The 15,665-nt window shown below is 47.1% G+C and overlaps 1 protein-coding gene across 7 annotated transcripts in view; it reads right to left on the bottom strand.

The window, feature by feature from the left end:
• The window catches only part of CFAP100 (cilia and flagella associated protein 100), a 58,993-nt gene that overhangs the window by 32,501 nt on the left and 10,827 nt on the right, over positions 1-15,665 (bottom strand). For 4 of the 7 annotated variants that reach the window (XM_071212246.1, XM_058288567.1, XM_058288566.2 and 1 more), the window contains exon 3: positions 4,598-4,723. In XM_071212246.1, coding sequence (XP_071068347.1) covers positions 4,598-4,723 — 126 coding nt within the window. The remainder of the gene's footprint in view (positions 1-4,597; positions 4,724-15,665) is intronic. The other 3 variants (XM_058288573.1, XM_058288572.1, XM_058288571.1) reach the window with 1 other exon arrangement.

Raw genomic sequence — 15,665 nt, 5'->3', positions numbered from 1 at the left:
TTTATCTCCCATCCTCTCTCACACAAATGCCTTACCAATAAGTCGAGTCTTTGCTACTTCTTGCTCACTAGGTCCCATCAGCATGATATTATCAATAAAAATGGACTAGTGTGACATCTTGTAGAAGGAGAGACAATTGAGGTCCCTGTGGACAATATTATGACACAGGACTGGAGGGTTGATGTACCCAAGGCAGGACAGTGAAGGTATATTGCTGGCCTTGCCAGCTGAAAGCAAACTGTTCTGGTGGTCCTTACTAATAGCAATTGAGAAAAAAGCATTTGCCAGATCAATAGCGGCATACCAATTACCAGAGGGTGTGTTGATTTGCTCAAACAATGATACCACATGTGCTGCGATTAGAGTCACCACCTGGTTAAGATTACAATAACCATCATCCTAAAAGAGCCACCTGTTTTCTGCACAGGCCAAATTGGAGAGTTGAATAGGGAGATGTGGTAAGATTCACCACCGCTGCATCCTTCAAATCTTTGATGGTGGCACTGATCTCTGCAATTCCTCCAGGAATCTGGTGTTGCTTTTTACTATTTTGCTAGGCAGAGGCAGTTCTAGTAGCTTCCACTGGCCTTTCCTACCATAACAGCCCTCACTCCACAAGTCAGGGACCCGATGTGGGGATTCTGCCAGCTGCTGAGTATGTCTACTCCAGTTATGCATTCTGGAACTGGGTGAATAACCACAGAAGGGGTCCAGATGGCAGGCACCTGAGCTACAGCTCTACGATCACCTGCCCTCCATGCCCCTACCCTGACTGGTGCATCACAGTGATGTTTTGGGTCTCCTGGAATTAATGTCACTTCTAAGCCAGTGTCTAATAATCCCCAAAATGTCTGATCATTTCCCTTTTCCCAATGCACAGTTACTCTGGTAAAAGTCTATAGGTCTCCTTGGGGAAAGGTAGGAGGAAGATTAACAGTGTAAATTTTTGGCAGTTGAATAGATCCTTCCCGGAGGGGACCTGGCCTTCTCTTCCTTCCAGGGGCTCTGGGTCTGTAAAAGGTCTCAAGTCTGTAATTCAAGTTAGGGTTTTGTTCACTCGACCTATAACTCTTCTGCTTACACAGATCAGGCAGGAATTTTGTAGACTGCCTCTGTTTTACTTCTAGGTGCCCCATGATCTATTAGCCAATGCCATAGCTCTATGCAACTCGGACTCTTGACTGCTGCTTTGAGTCTGCCCTTCATTGCAGGAGCCACGCCCACCTTGTCTTTGGAAATTAAGTGCTGCTGCTTGGCTTCCGCCAGCCTGGTTGCTGATCATCCCCACAGTGTTTGAGGATTCCAGTTCTATGACAGCAGTTCCCACAGTAATATCTGATCTACAGAGTAAAGCAACCACAGGTTTCTTCAGGGAAGATGGAGTTAGTCTTACAAATTTATTCCTTACAGTCTTGGTTACAGGTGTGTCCTCTGGACATTCCTGGGGTGGGTGGCAGGTCTTAAATGGTAAATCCATTCTCGCAGTCCAGTCTCTCTCAGCCTTTGGATCCTCTCATCTACAGCACACCAGGCTAAATTGGGCATCTCGACCTCAGGTACTGTAGGTTAGTCACAGAGTAACCTCATAGTTACCAGGCCACAAAGCATAAGCTACTTCCCTCACAAAGTCTATTTCCACGTGTTGGAGCAAGACGGCTGCTGACATCTGCGAGGGCGAGGGCTTCCTGGGTTCCTCTGGGCTCGGCTCCTCTGTTTTCTTCACAAGGTCAGCTATAGACCGTCAGGTGAACGGCTCTGTCTCTCTCCCTGGGGTTTCTGCCCTGTCTAAGGAGCCATCTCTATTCCTCTGTATTCTCCTGGCTCAGATCCTCTCTTCCTGGGGCTTGCTTCTCTTTCCTCTGTGAGCTGATCCTGGGGCTCCAGCCTAAGACTTCAGCATCAAACTCCAACATCAGAACTCCAACATCAGAAGACCTCATCTCTGTCCTCTGCCATGCCTTTTATCTCAATGCCCTAGTGATGCGGCCCAATCAAAGCCCTAATCATAACTTAATCACACCCAGGTACAGCCCAGATTACAAACAGTGCTTGCTTGACCAAACAACAGGGCACCATTACCTGGCTGAGTTGAAAAGTTAGCCCAACTATCACAGGGGGCCAAGAAAAGTGCCAGCAGAAAGTTAAAAAAAGGGAATTTGCAACAGTCAGTCACTCTCCTCACTTCCTGTCCTCCATCAGCAACTGAGGCAGAGACTTTTTCCCCAAGTGTGGAACGGCGAGGACTGGTGCTTGGAGCAGAGAAGGCAGATGAGTCTTTATGACCCCCAAACCAGCCGTTAGCACACATGGACAGAATGTTCCAGGTGTCCATCAGAAAAATCAAATTATGAAAGCTCACCAGCACTGGGCACTTACCATGCGCATGCGCTAGACTGAGTGTTTTACATGGTGTGATGGTTTGAAGATCTTTATGTTCTTAAAGCTAACCCATACCCATGGGTGTGAACCTATTGTAACTAGGACCTTTGGATTAAGTTACTTCAGTTAAGGTGTGGCCCAGGGTGAGACCTAATCCTCTTCCTGGAGTCTTTTATTTATTTATTTATTTTTAAAGATTTATTTTTTATTTATTTCTCTCCCCTTCCTCCCCCCCACCAGTTTTCTGCTCTCTGTGTCCATTCACTGCGTGTTCTTCTGTGTCTGCCTGTATTCTTGTCAGCAGCACCCGGAATCTGTGTCTCTTTTTGTTGCGTCATCTTGCTGCGTCAGCTCTCCGTGTGTGCTGCGCCATTCCTGGGCAGGCTGCGCTTTTTTTTGCTCTGGGTGTCTCTCCTTACGGGGCGCACTCCTTGCGCTTGGGGCTTCCCTACGCGGGGGACACCCCTGTGTGGCAGGGCACTCTGCGCGCATCAGCACTGCGAGTGGGACAGCTCCACACGGGTCAGGAGGCCCAGGGTTTGAACCACGGACCTCCCATGTGGTAGACGGACGCCCTAACCATTGGGCCAAGTCCGTTTCCCTGGAGTCTTTAATAAGCAGGATGAATATGGAGAGAAGAGAGAGAGAGAAAGCCACGAAAGCAGAGAGGGAGCTGTGACAATGGAGCTGAAGTTGGGGCGATGCACTGTAGATCTGAAGATGCTGTACTGCTGGCTTTGAGAATAGAGGAAGGGGCCATGAGCCAAGGGCTGTAGGCAACTTTCAGAAGCTGAAAAAGGCAAAAGTATCCTTTCCAAGCCTCCAGAAGATACCTTGACATCAGCCCTTTGCAAGACTCATTTCAGACTTCTGATCTCCAGAAAGATAAGATAATACCTGTGTGTTGTTTCAGGCCCTCGGTTTGTGGAAACCGGTTACAGCAGCCATAGGTACCTTATACAGGTATCTGCAAGAACTCTATAGCCATACTCAATGGTGAACTGTTAGATGCTTTGCCCCAAGGTCAAGAACAAGACAAGGACCCTCATGGACTCTTAAACTTCTGTTCCTCACTGGTGTAGTAAGGCAAGAAAAAGAAATATAAGGTAAAAGGAGTGGAAAGGAAGGGGAAAAGCTAATATTCAAGGTGATGTGAGTGAGAACTAAAAATTTCAAAAGAATATACAAACAAAATGATCGCAATTAGACCAATTAGAAGTAGTTTGTTTGTAGAGCTTGAGTGTTTGCACAGTGGTCACCCCGGGGGCCCCCTCTAGATGAAGTCCCCTCTGCTCCCCCCTTCCCCAAACACTTTCATGCTGGGGACCCTTGGGCATAATGTTGACTATCTTGGAGGAGACCAAAATGCCTGTTTCTTAAAGCCACCGGAGAGGAAGAACCTACTTTTTTCCATTGTGCCCCAGATGAGTCAGGGGCTAAAAGGATGGGGCACATACAGCTAACTGCCTACCCTTCTTAATTCCTAACAGGCAGCAGTGATGTGCTTAACTTAAAAGCTGCATTTCTCAGCCTCCTTAGCAGGAACTGATGGCCATGTGACAGATTTCTGGCCAATGGAGTGTAGCCAGAAATTGCTGGATGGGACTTCTGGGAAGGCAGTTGTGTCTTTGCTACCTCTTTCTGCCTGGAACCACTGTGACGGCTGGAGCTGCAGCAGCCATTTTGTGACCATGAGATAACCCTGAGATTGAAAGCCCTGAGGCTAAACAAGATGGAGCAGAAGGACTGGGAAGTCACTGGGATGACTTTGTAGCACTGTTATTCCAGCCCTGGAAGGCCTTCCCCTTACTGGAGGGAAAATTAAATCCTATTTGTTAATGTTCCTGTACTTTTCAGGTCCAGCAACCCAATTCCTAAGGGAAATAGGCAGCATTTCATCTCTGTCCTTAGAACTGGAGTCTAGGTCTAAGTGCAGTTAGGGGCAGATGGGATAGGATGTGCCTCCCACAAACTCAGACTTTCTTTTTTTTCAGGTATGGGGCCATGGATTGAACCAGGGACCTCATATGTGGGAAGCCAGTGCTCAACCACTGAGCCACATTGCTCCCACATTGATTTTTTTCATTTGTTTGCTTGTTTGTTTTTAGGGGGCGTCAGGAACCAAACCCAGGACCTCCCATGTGGGAAGCAGGTGCTCAACCGCTTGAGCCATATCCGCTCCCCAGCTCTGACTTTAACCTCCCAGGTCCAGGGTTACCTTTGCCTTTGCTTGCCTGTTTCTTCCATTTTTCCTCAATGATTGAAGAAGAACTGTTTTCTATGGATTCCAGGCTGCCTTCTGTAGAGACACAAACGTGAGGGCACAGCTGTGAGTCTGACGGACCTGTGAGAGTTGGAGACACAAGGGGAGGCAAGAGAGAGGCTCCAGCCCTGCTTCATCTCCCACCTGCTGAGCAGGCTGGGGAACATTCCCTGACTTCCCTGAGGCCCAGGCTCCACATCTGAGACAATTATCCCGGCCTTTCTGAGAGGCTGTGCGGAAGGCATAAGAAATGGCCAGGAACGCTCCCAGCTCAGCCCCTGGTGCTAGGAGGTGCTCTCGTGCCTGCTCTTGCACATCCTTCAGTTTGTTTTCCAAGAGGAGAGCAGGACCTTTTTGCAGATGAAACACTCCAAGACTTGGGGACGGGGAGGACTCCTGGCCTGGCCAGCCCTCTTGCTGCTGAGCCTTGCAGAGCTGCCTGTGGGGCTTGAGGGGAGGGGTCAGAGACATCGCCCGCCCCTCAGCAGCTCCTGGAGCTTCCCCTCACCCTGCTCCCCTGTGAGAAGCAGCTCACCCTTCCTGGCCTTTTGGACCGACCTCAGTGTAGCAGTTTGATATGGTTATGAATTCCAAAACTAGACACTGGATTATGTTTGTAATCTGGTCTGTACCTTGGTGTGTTTGAATTATGATTAGGGCTTTGATTGGGTCACATTATTAGGGCGTTGATTCCCTGCCCCTTGGTGGGTGGGGACTCACAGATAAAAGGCATGGCAAAGGACAGAGTGGAGGGTTTCTGATGTTGGAGTCTGATGCTGAAGCCTTAAGCCGGAGCCCCGGGAAGTAAGCTCACAGAGGAAAGAGATGCAAGCCCCAGGAAGGGAGGAACCCTGAGCCCAGGAAGAAGCAAGCCCTGGGAAGAGAGGAACTCTGAACCCAGAGAGAAGCAAGACCCTGGAAGGGAGGAACGCAGGAAGCCTGAACCCTCGCAGCCGTCAGCAGCTACCTTGCTCCAAACATGAAAACAGACTTTGGTGAGGGAAGTGCTGTATGCTTTATGGCCTGGTATCTGTAAGCTCCTACCCCAAATAAATACCCTTTATAAAAACCAGCCAATTTCTGGTGTTTTGCATCAGCACCCCTTTGGCTGACCAATACACTCAGAAAACTGAGGTGGGCTGGCCTGGAAGCCAAGGCCCCCACTCCCTTCCCCGAGGGTCAGAAATGCTCCGCCCTTTGGGTGAGCGCCCCAGGGCACCCGCCTTAGCTGACGTGCTCCCTCAGGCTTCCTGTTTCCTTGTTGTTCTCTCTTCAGCTGATGGCCACGGGGAAGGAGGTGTTTGGCCTGAGACTTCCTCCCAGCCCACCCCAGGAAAGGTTTGCAACGGGGACTCCAGTCTGTGCCCAGAGAGGCCGAGGAGGCAGGAGCCACCAGAGGTGTGTTCTGGTGGGTGGTTTCACGTTTCCAAGGCAGGACAATGAGTGTGATTCTAAGGATAATGATCTTGAGATGTTGAGGAGGAAGGTAGGGCCAGGAAAGTGGGGGAAAAGATACAAAAGGCTCAGACCCTCAAAAGATGGGAGGTGGAGTCAGGGAAGATGGAGGAAGAGGGAGGATTGAGGGACCGAAAATTCAGATGCCTTCAGGGCCCAGAAGAATATACAACAGTAGTATTTTTTTGGAGGGGTGCAGTAGGGGGCGGTGAGGCTTGTGGAAAACTCAGAATGCCAGCTAGTTATTGTTGTCTGGGCTGCCAGCACTTCTGATTTTTCATGAAAAACTAGAAATATGAATCTGTGTAGGAATTGCCCGACCTTCTGCCCTGTCGCCCCTGCCCACCTCTCAAGCTCTACGTCTGTTTTTAGATGGCCAGCAGATCAGACCCAAACCACCTTCCCCTCAAATTCCCAGCAGGCCCGACAGACCTCTGCACAGGAGTGGAGGGCCTGGGGAGAGCCTCGTGAAGGCCTCCCAGCCAGAATTAGAGCTACAGCCTCCCATAAAAAAAAAAAGAGTCATGAAGAGACTGAGATTGGCTGACCATATTATTATTTTCTGACTATGTGCTTCTTGTGGGCATATGGTTAAATTTTCAGGTTGTAAAATTTAATTAACCGTTAAAAAAAAAATAGAAATGTTGAAGTCAAATGTCAGAATGTGACCTATTTGGAAAAAAAGACCCTTACGGATAGAATTAGGCAAAGTGGGATCGGAGCGTGCTGGGGCATGCGAGCCTCACTCCATGTAACTGGCGTCCCTAGAAGAAGGGGCGAGGAGCCCTCGTGAGGACGCAGGTGGAGGGCGCCAGCCAGCAACGAGGCCAGGAGAGGCCAGGGAGGACCCTCCCCAACAGGGAAGAGGAAACGTGGCCCTGCGCACACCTGCATTTCAGACCTCTGCTCTCCAGAGACAATAAATGTCGGTGGTTGTAAGCCATTGACTGTGTGCTAGTTTGTTACAGCAGCCCCTAGGAAACTAATACACACCCTAAAAATCAGCAGGCACCACTCATCTTAAACAGACCAGAACCCAAAACAAACAAGCCGACATGCTGTTAAAAATGAACTTTTTTGGTAAGCAGATTTGGGTCAACTGATAGAGCATCCACCTACCACATGGGAGATCCAGGGTTCAAACCCAGGGCCTCCTGGCCCATGTGATGAGCTGGCCCACACGCAGTGCTGATGTGTGCAAGGAGTGCCCTGCCACGCAGCGGTGTCTCCCATGTAGGGGAGCCCCATGTGCAAGGAGTGCACCCTTCAAGGAGAGCCATCCCACGTGAAAAAAGCGCAGCCTGCCCAGGAGTGGTGCTGCACACACGGAGAGCTGATGCAGCAAGATGACGCAACAAAAAGAAACACAGATTCCCAGTGACAGTGACAAGAATACAAGCGGACACAGAGAGCAGACAATGGGGCAGGGGGAGGGGAGAGAAATAAATAAAGAATAAATCTTAAAAAAAAAACAACTTTTTAATGGAAAAATCATTATCCATACATAGCAAACATTCCAGACAGGTAGGTAGGACCTTACCCCAAGCCATCGCTGCAAACAGTTGCTTCTAAACCTATGCAGAAGTATTGTCTGCACACACACTCTCACACTGTGCCTCTTCACTAAAAGTCCATCTTCTCCTGTGCATGGCTCAATGCTGGTTAGGAAAATCCCTCCGACAGGTCCTGAGGTTATTTCCAGGCTTTCACAATTTCCAAACTCTTGGAAGGGCTGCTCTCGCGCCCCACAGTTAGTTGGATTGCGTCTCGACACGCCTGGAATTCTGCCAACCTGACAGGTGAGAGGCCATCTTAGTTTCTGTATTAGTCAAAGGGGTGCTGATGCAAAGTACCAGAACTCTTGTTGGCTTTTCTAAAGGGTACTTATTTGGGGTAGAAGCTTACAGTCACAAGGCCCAAAAGAGTCCAAATCAAGGTACCATAAGAGGTACTTTCTTACCCAAAGTCATTTGCCACGTATTGGAGCAAGATGGCGGGTGACATCTGAGAGGGTTCAGGCTTCCTCCTTCCTCTTAAGGCTCCAAGGTCCCAGTTTCTTCTGATCTCAGCTGTAGGCTGGCATAAGGTTCATCGCTCTCCCCAGGGCTCATTGCTTCCCAGGTTTAGCTGCTCTGGTCTCTTCACAAGGTCAGCTGCAGACTATTGGCTCATCTCTCTTTTGGGGGCCTCTGCTGTATCTAATGAGCTGTCTCTATCCCTCTGTGTTCTTCTCCTGTGTGTCTACTTCCCTGTGAAAGTCTGTTTTATCAGCCCACCAAGGGGACTGGGACTCAACATTGAGTTGCACTCTAATGATGTGATTGAATCAAGCTCTAATCTTAACATAATTTAATCAGATGTCTCAGCTGAATCTATTACAATCAAAGGGTATCACACCCTGAGGAACAGACCAGTTTACAAACATAATCTATATCTCTTTTGGAATTTATAAATAACTTCAAACTGCCCCAGTTTTAATTTGAATTTACCAGTTATATTCATGAATGAGATCTTCTGAAGTTCATCATTTATTTACTTCTCTCTTTTTGTCAGTATATTTTGCCCATATTTTTATTGGGATGTTGAGGTTTTTAGATGGTTTGGGGAGTTTTTATCTATCAAAGCACACTGGCTCATTTATCTGCCAGAGCTGTTGAAAATATTTTTCCTCCAGGTGATGTGCCAATTCCCTTTTGACTCTGTCATATATTTTCCTTACAACAAATTTTAATTTTTGTTTAGTGAAAAAATAGTTTGGGATTTTGTGTCTTGCATTCTGCCTCTGAATACATTAAATATTAACCTTATATTAATATTTTAGCATAAAATGGTTAATACACTTTTTAAAATCTTCATTTTCTTCTGGTACTTTCACAAAATTTAATTTTTTCAATTTGAAAACTGAGCTGACTTTTAGAATAATTCTCAAGAGAATCAGGGAAGGACTGACTGGGCGCACAATGTCCTCGCAAAAAGTGAAAAAATGCACACACCCTGAGCAAATATTTTTTAAAGATAATAGCATTATCTTAAAGCGAAACTATTTTCTAGGAAGGAAGGAAGGAAGGGAGGGAGGGAGGAAGGAAGAGAGGAAGGAAAGGAGGGAAGGTGAGAGGGAGAAAAATATGCAGGTGTTAGCTTTAACACTGAGGTTATGCGATCCAGGCAATGGGCTCTGACCCCTGGTGCAATCCGTGTCCAGCCTCTGCGCCCCAAGAAGGCACTAGGGAGAGCCCCAAAGCCCCCAGGGGCCTGACGAGGAGAGAGGAGGCAGAGTTCCACCATCCAGGAGCAGCCGGGGGTTCTTACATGAGGGGGCGCCACGGGGAAAGCAGGTGTGAGCCTCAGGTATAAGCTCCAAGCATCAAGGGCCTGGGCTTCCTCAGTGGCGCCTCAGTGCGGGGGGCAGAGGAGGACCAGGAGCTGACAAGGGAGCCCCCACGGAGCCCTCCCCTTCCTGCAGCTTCGGCCCCCCATGGCTACTCTCTCTCCCGCCTTCTCTACCAGGCCTCCAGTAGTAGGATGAAGACCCGCCCTGGTTCAGCTGGTCACACCTCAACTAAAAATAACAGCAGCAGTGGGTTCACATCCACAAGAATGAATTAAGGTTAAGAAGATGTTTTTCTAGACCACATAGCCCCAAGCCCCTCTGGACCCCAAAAGGCAGGTTCTTCCCACCCACAGAACGCCTTCGTTCCATCTCAACATCCCAAAAGCCTTAGGTAATTTTGGAACAACGCTAAGTGCAAAGTATGGTCAAAATCCGTTTTGGGTATGGTCTACCCTGGGGCCAAATTTGCCTCAGTCTGGGGTCCTGTAAAACCTAGAAAACGAGTTACCTGCTTCCAATATACAAGGGTGAGACAGGCATAGGATTGACATTCCAATTCAGGAAGGGAGAAACTGGTGGGAAAACAGTTTGGGTCATGGATGTGAAATCCAGCAGGACACGCTCTCTTCAAACTCTAGCTCTGAGAGTGGCCTGAGGCTTGATGCTTTGCCCTCTGATCTTCCAATCTTCCTGGAGCTTCAGCCCCACCCCTTCCAAGCACCGGCAGGGTGGCCATGCTCTCCCTGGGGTGAAGGCTCCACCTTCTCTGAGCAATGAAGTGGTGGCCAGGCTCTTGGCCAACGCCAGGGCACAGGTGCCACCATCTCCAAGCACTGGGGTGGCAGCACTCTCCTCAAACAATGGGGTGCCAGACCTGCCACTTACAAGCACTGAGGCAGATGGCCTGCCCCTTCAACTGCAGGGGTGGGCCTTCCCTGCCCACAGATGTGGATGGACCCCCTCTCGGGGCCCCAGGAGATCTTTCTGGTCCAGATCTTTGCTTCCATGATTGTGTCCTTGAAGTCATTCTTCCTTCCATTCATCCCTTCTCTGTTTCTTTCAGGTATTGCTTCTATTCATGCAAGTTTCACAAAACCCTGTTGGCTGAGCATGCAGTTCCAGAGGTCCAAACCATCCAACGACAGAACACTCCACAGAGGCTTCCTGGGTAACTGCCTTTCCAGTCTTGACCACCTCTGAAATGGCTGTTTCCATGAGTCACTCATCTCTTCTCCTTAGCGAAGCCCTTGCATGGAGCACCATGTTCTCTGGGGCCTCAGAAGCTCAGGAAGGTTCCTGACAGAGTCCTGGTCTCAGAGTATACTTTCTGCACAGGCTCAGAATATTCCACATCATCCCCTTCTGGCTCCTCTGTGCTTCAGAGTCTAGCTCTCAGCTGATCCATTTCCTTTTGCATTTTACTATAAGCTGCAAGGAGACACTAGACTGAACCTACTATACGTTTAGAAATCTCAGCTAAATATTCAAGTTCCTTGCTTACCTGTTCTGCCTTCTAGCCAATATCAGAACTCAATTTCTCCAAGTTCTTGCCATTTTATAAAAAGGATGCTCTTTCTTCCAATTTCCAATGACACATTCATCATTTCCTCCTAAGTACATTTAATGCCCATGTTTTTGCCAACATTGTGTTCATGAAGAATTAAGTATACTCTAAGACCTTCTCTTCAGCTTACGCTCGTTCTCGGGCCTTCACAATTCTTCCAGCCTCTACCCATTTCCCAATTTAAACACCATTTCCATATTTTTTTGTTATTTACAATAGCCACACCCCATTTTCTGATGTCAAAAAGCTATTTTAGTTTCCTTGTGCTGAAACAAGCATCGTACGTGGGTCAGCTTTACAACAGGAATTTATTGGCTTGTGGCTTTGAGGCTAAGAGAAGTCCTAAATCGAGGCGTCAGCAAGGTGATGCCTTCTTGCAGAAGGCGGTGGTGTTCTGGGGCTGGCTACCAGCGATCCTTGCCCCTTGGCTTTTCTGTAACATGGCAACGCATATAGTAGTATCTTCCTTTCTTTTCTGGATATAGATGATTTCCAGATTCTTCCCTTGGCTTTTTTCTTATGGTATTTTCTTTTTCTTTTTTCAAAAAATTATTGTTGTTTTTTTTTTAAAGGTACGTAGATCACAAAAAAATATAACATTAAAAAATACAAGAGTTTCCCATATGCCCCACACCCCACCCCATCCCTCTCCTCCCACATCAACAACCTCTTTCATCATTGTGGCACATTCATTGCATTTGGTGAATACATTTTGGAGTACTGCTGTAGTGCATGGATTATAGTTTACATTGTAGTTTACACTCTCCCCCAGTCCATTCAGTGGGTTATGGCAAGATATATAATGTCCAGCATCTGTCCCTGCAATATCATTTAGGACAACTCCAAGCCCAGAAAATGCCCCACATCACATCTCTTCTTCCTGCTCCCTGCCCTCAGCAACTACTGTGGCCACTGTCTCCACATCAATGATATAATTTCTTCCATTGCTAGAGTCACAGTAGTTCTATAGTAGAATACCAGTAAGTCCACTCTAATCCATATTTTATTTCTCTATCCTGTGGACCCTAGGATGGTGATGTCCACTCCACCTTGAAATCAAGAGGGGCCTTAGATCCCACATGGCTGATGGATGCAATTCTCCTGCTTGCAGTTTTAGGCATCTTGGTTCCCTGGTGTGGTGGTTGGCCATCTTCACCTACCTGTTAGCTGGCCTGGGTAAGTCCAACAAAACAGAGAGTAGGTGTTGCAACTTTGCTGAGGCTCAGGGCCCAGATGGCATATGGCCAGTCCAGACATTCAAGTCTCCTGAGTATACACCAACCCCAGGGCCAATGACAGGTTCAATAAAAGTGACAGGAGAGGCATGTGTAGAAAGGTCACATTTGAGTATAACTCTATCACACTCAGGAGCAAATCCAAAGTAGGGTCCCCTGACAAGGCACTGAACTCCAGAGCCATCTGCCATGACTGTAGAACCTGTGTGTCTCCATAACCCTCAAGACTACCAGTACCTGGGGTTGTATCTACTTTGGCTGTCTCTGGGATCCTGCTGAGATGTGCATAAGCCTGACCCCTCTGATGACCTCCCAACTCATTTTGAAGTCTCTTAGCTATATAAACTCATTTATCTTTACCATTTCCCCATTTTATTTAAGATCTTTTTATAGTTGCATCACCAGCTGATGATGGGTAGTAATCCCTCGGCACCAGGGAGGCTCATACTCAGGTGTCATGTCCCATGCTGGGGGGAAGGTATGCATTTACATGCTGAGTTTGGCTTAGAGAGTGGCAACATTTGAGTAACATGGACACTCTCAGGAGGTAACTCTTAGGCACACTGCAGTTCTAGGCCTAGTTGAAAATTCAGGCACACAGGCTTATGAGCATAGTCATCAGTAACAAGGACTCATCATTGGACCATCCTTCTTCACTGGTCTTTGCCCTTTCACTTGGGGGATTTTTGCTGTTCCATTGGGGAATATTACAGAGCTCCCCTGGCTAGGTACTCAGCTCTCCCTCAGTTGTCATTTGTAATTCTATCTACTATGACAATACCCAACGAATATCCAAACATTTTTATATACCCTATATCCATGCCCTGGAGAACTCCCTCCCAACTATGTGTCCCCCATCAATAACACCCCACACCAGTGCTCCTCTCCTGTCATAGTTGAACACCTCTGTGATTCAAAACTTCTTCAAATATGAAGCCTTATATATTGCCAAATACAATTAGTAGGAAAATGAAATAATAATGATAGGATTAAATATTCGAAATAGAATACATACTAACTTAGAAAAACTAAAATAAAGTAAAAAATAAATTGGGGTACTAAAAAATGAAAAATATAAAACTTTGTTTTTGACATTTTGCCTTCCACCACTGTAATAGGTGTTGCCCTGTATGTACAAGGGCAAGGCAATCCCTTTCATTCCTTCCTCAGTGTCTGCATCCTTTTTCTTTTTTAATTTTTAATTTTATCTTCAAAAAGTTTTAGATCACAGTAAAGTCACATATACAATATTGTGATCACATATACAATATAGATCACAATAAAGTCACATATATCCAATATGAAACCCTTTTCCCCTTCCTCAACAATGATCTTTTTACATGTTCATGTTATATTTGCTACAGCTGATGTTATATATACGTACAATGGAATACTATTCAGCTGTAAGAAGGAATAGGGTATTAACATATGGGATAACATGGATGAATCTTGAGGACTGTATGTTGAGTGAAGCAAGCCAGGCATTGAAGGACAAATATTACATGACCTCTCTGATGTGAAATAAGCAAATCAAGCTGTCTCGGAGAGCTGAAGACTGGATGATAGGCTTACAGGAAATTGCGGGGGAGAGGAAGGATGTGAGCTGATGCCTACATGGGTGAAATCTATAATAAAATGGAGGTAAGTAGTTGTGTAAGGAAGGGAAAAGACAGGGGTACAGGGATACTATTGGGTAGGGCTTTGCAGGCTTGAGGGGGGCTAGGGTTGGGAGATGGACCATGGCCCAAGGAATTGGGTGGAGGGCTGCGGGGAGCAAGTGAACATGGGAGATTGTTGGGTATGTGGTTGAAACTGTAATGTTGAGAAAACTCTTTAGAAAATATAATAGGGAAGGATTACTTGTTTTAGGTGCTTAATGGGGGGCATCTGGCAGAGGGGCAAGCTTCTAGGGAGTGTATGAATGCTCATCTTGTCATAGCGCATTATATCATTGGGTGGAGACCCGTACAATGAGTGGGAAGGTGTACCCCCATCCTGGGGAGGCCTGATGTTCTCAAACAGAAGGAAGGGTGTCTCTCAAGAGTACTGGTGGCTCGCAATGGGGGAGGACAGTCTAGTGTGTCAAGCCCTCAGCATTGTTGCAAGTATCTATGAATTTGGTCCTTCAAGCAGTGAAGCTTGGTTGTTACTGTGGACCCTGAGGGGAGGGGGAGAGAGGAATAGAATAAATGGAAGTGGGGGTAATTGGGGGGCAATGGAAGTGTTTCACAAGATTGTGCAATGATGGGTATAGGACATGTTAAATTTCACCCCAAATTTAGAAAAATGTATAGTCTAAAGTGTAAACCATAAGGTAAACCAAACTGGAACCATGGGTGGTAGCTATGTTTTAATATTTGTTGTATTTTCTATAATGCCTCAAGTAATAGGATTAAGGCCCATCCTGATTCAGTTGGCCACACCTCAACTGAAAACAATCTCTTCAAAAAATTCTGTTTACAATGGATTCACACCCACAAGAATGGATTAAGATTAAAACGATGTTTTTAGGGGGCAGAGAGCTAACTCCAACCTGCCACAGTAAAGAAGACATGACTCTGTCTTTCTCTTTCTGGGATCACCTGCTCTGGAGGCAGTCAGATGCCATATTCTAGGGCACTCAAGTAGCCTATTTGTTTTAGGGTTCTCCAGAGAAACAACCAACAGAGAGTGAGAGCAAGAGAGAAAAGGCGAAGTGGGGGTGGGGTACTTATTACAGGAATTGGCTCACACAACTGTGGGAACTGGCAAGCCCGAATTCCATAGATCAGGCGGCTAGCTGAAAACTCCAATGAAGGTAAAGTTGTATTCCCCAGGAAAAGCTGGCTGGCTGAGGAAGAGGCAGAAACTCTTCTTTCTGACCTCCGAAATCTTCAGGTCTTGCTTGAAGCCCTCCAACTGATTGGATAAGGATACTCCTATTATTTCTGAAGGCAGTCTCCTTTGTTGATTGTAGATGCAATCAACTGAGTATAGGTGTAAATCCATCCATGGGATCCCTTTACAGTATCAATCAGGCCAATGCTTGCTTGACCAAACTACTAGACACCATAACCTAACCAAGTTGACAGATGGACTAAACCATCACACAGCCCTATGGAGAGATCGATGTGGGGGAAAATGGGTGGGTATAGTCAACCAGGCAAGGGCTTCGCAGGCAGAGCACAAAAAGGGAGCATTCTTGGCATGTTGAAGGAATAGCAGAGCCTGGTGTGGCTGGAGAGGCAGGAGCTTAAGGAGCAGGGGACCCGGGGTGCTCTCAAGCCGTGCAAGGACCTGGGTTTTATTGTAAGCAATGGAAAGTCCTACAAAGGGTTGAAGCAGGGGAAATGGCACAAGTCAGTGGAAGCTGTTGTAACTTGGGCAAGGTGTGGGTCAGCTGGTAGAGAGCTGGTGGGGAGGTGGGCTCAGCAGGACAGAGAGGAGTCAAAGATGACC

The sequence above is a fragment of the Dasypus novemcinctus genome, chromosome 26 (assembly GCF_030445035.2).
Source record: "Dasypus novemcinctus isolate mDasNov1 chromosome 26, mDasNov1.1.hap2, whole genome shotgun sequence".
NCBI lineage: Eukaryota > Metazoa > Chordata > Mammalia > Cingulata > Dasypodidae > Dasypus > Dasypus novemcinctus.
This window is presented reverse-complemented; position numbering and strand designations above follow the sequence as displayed.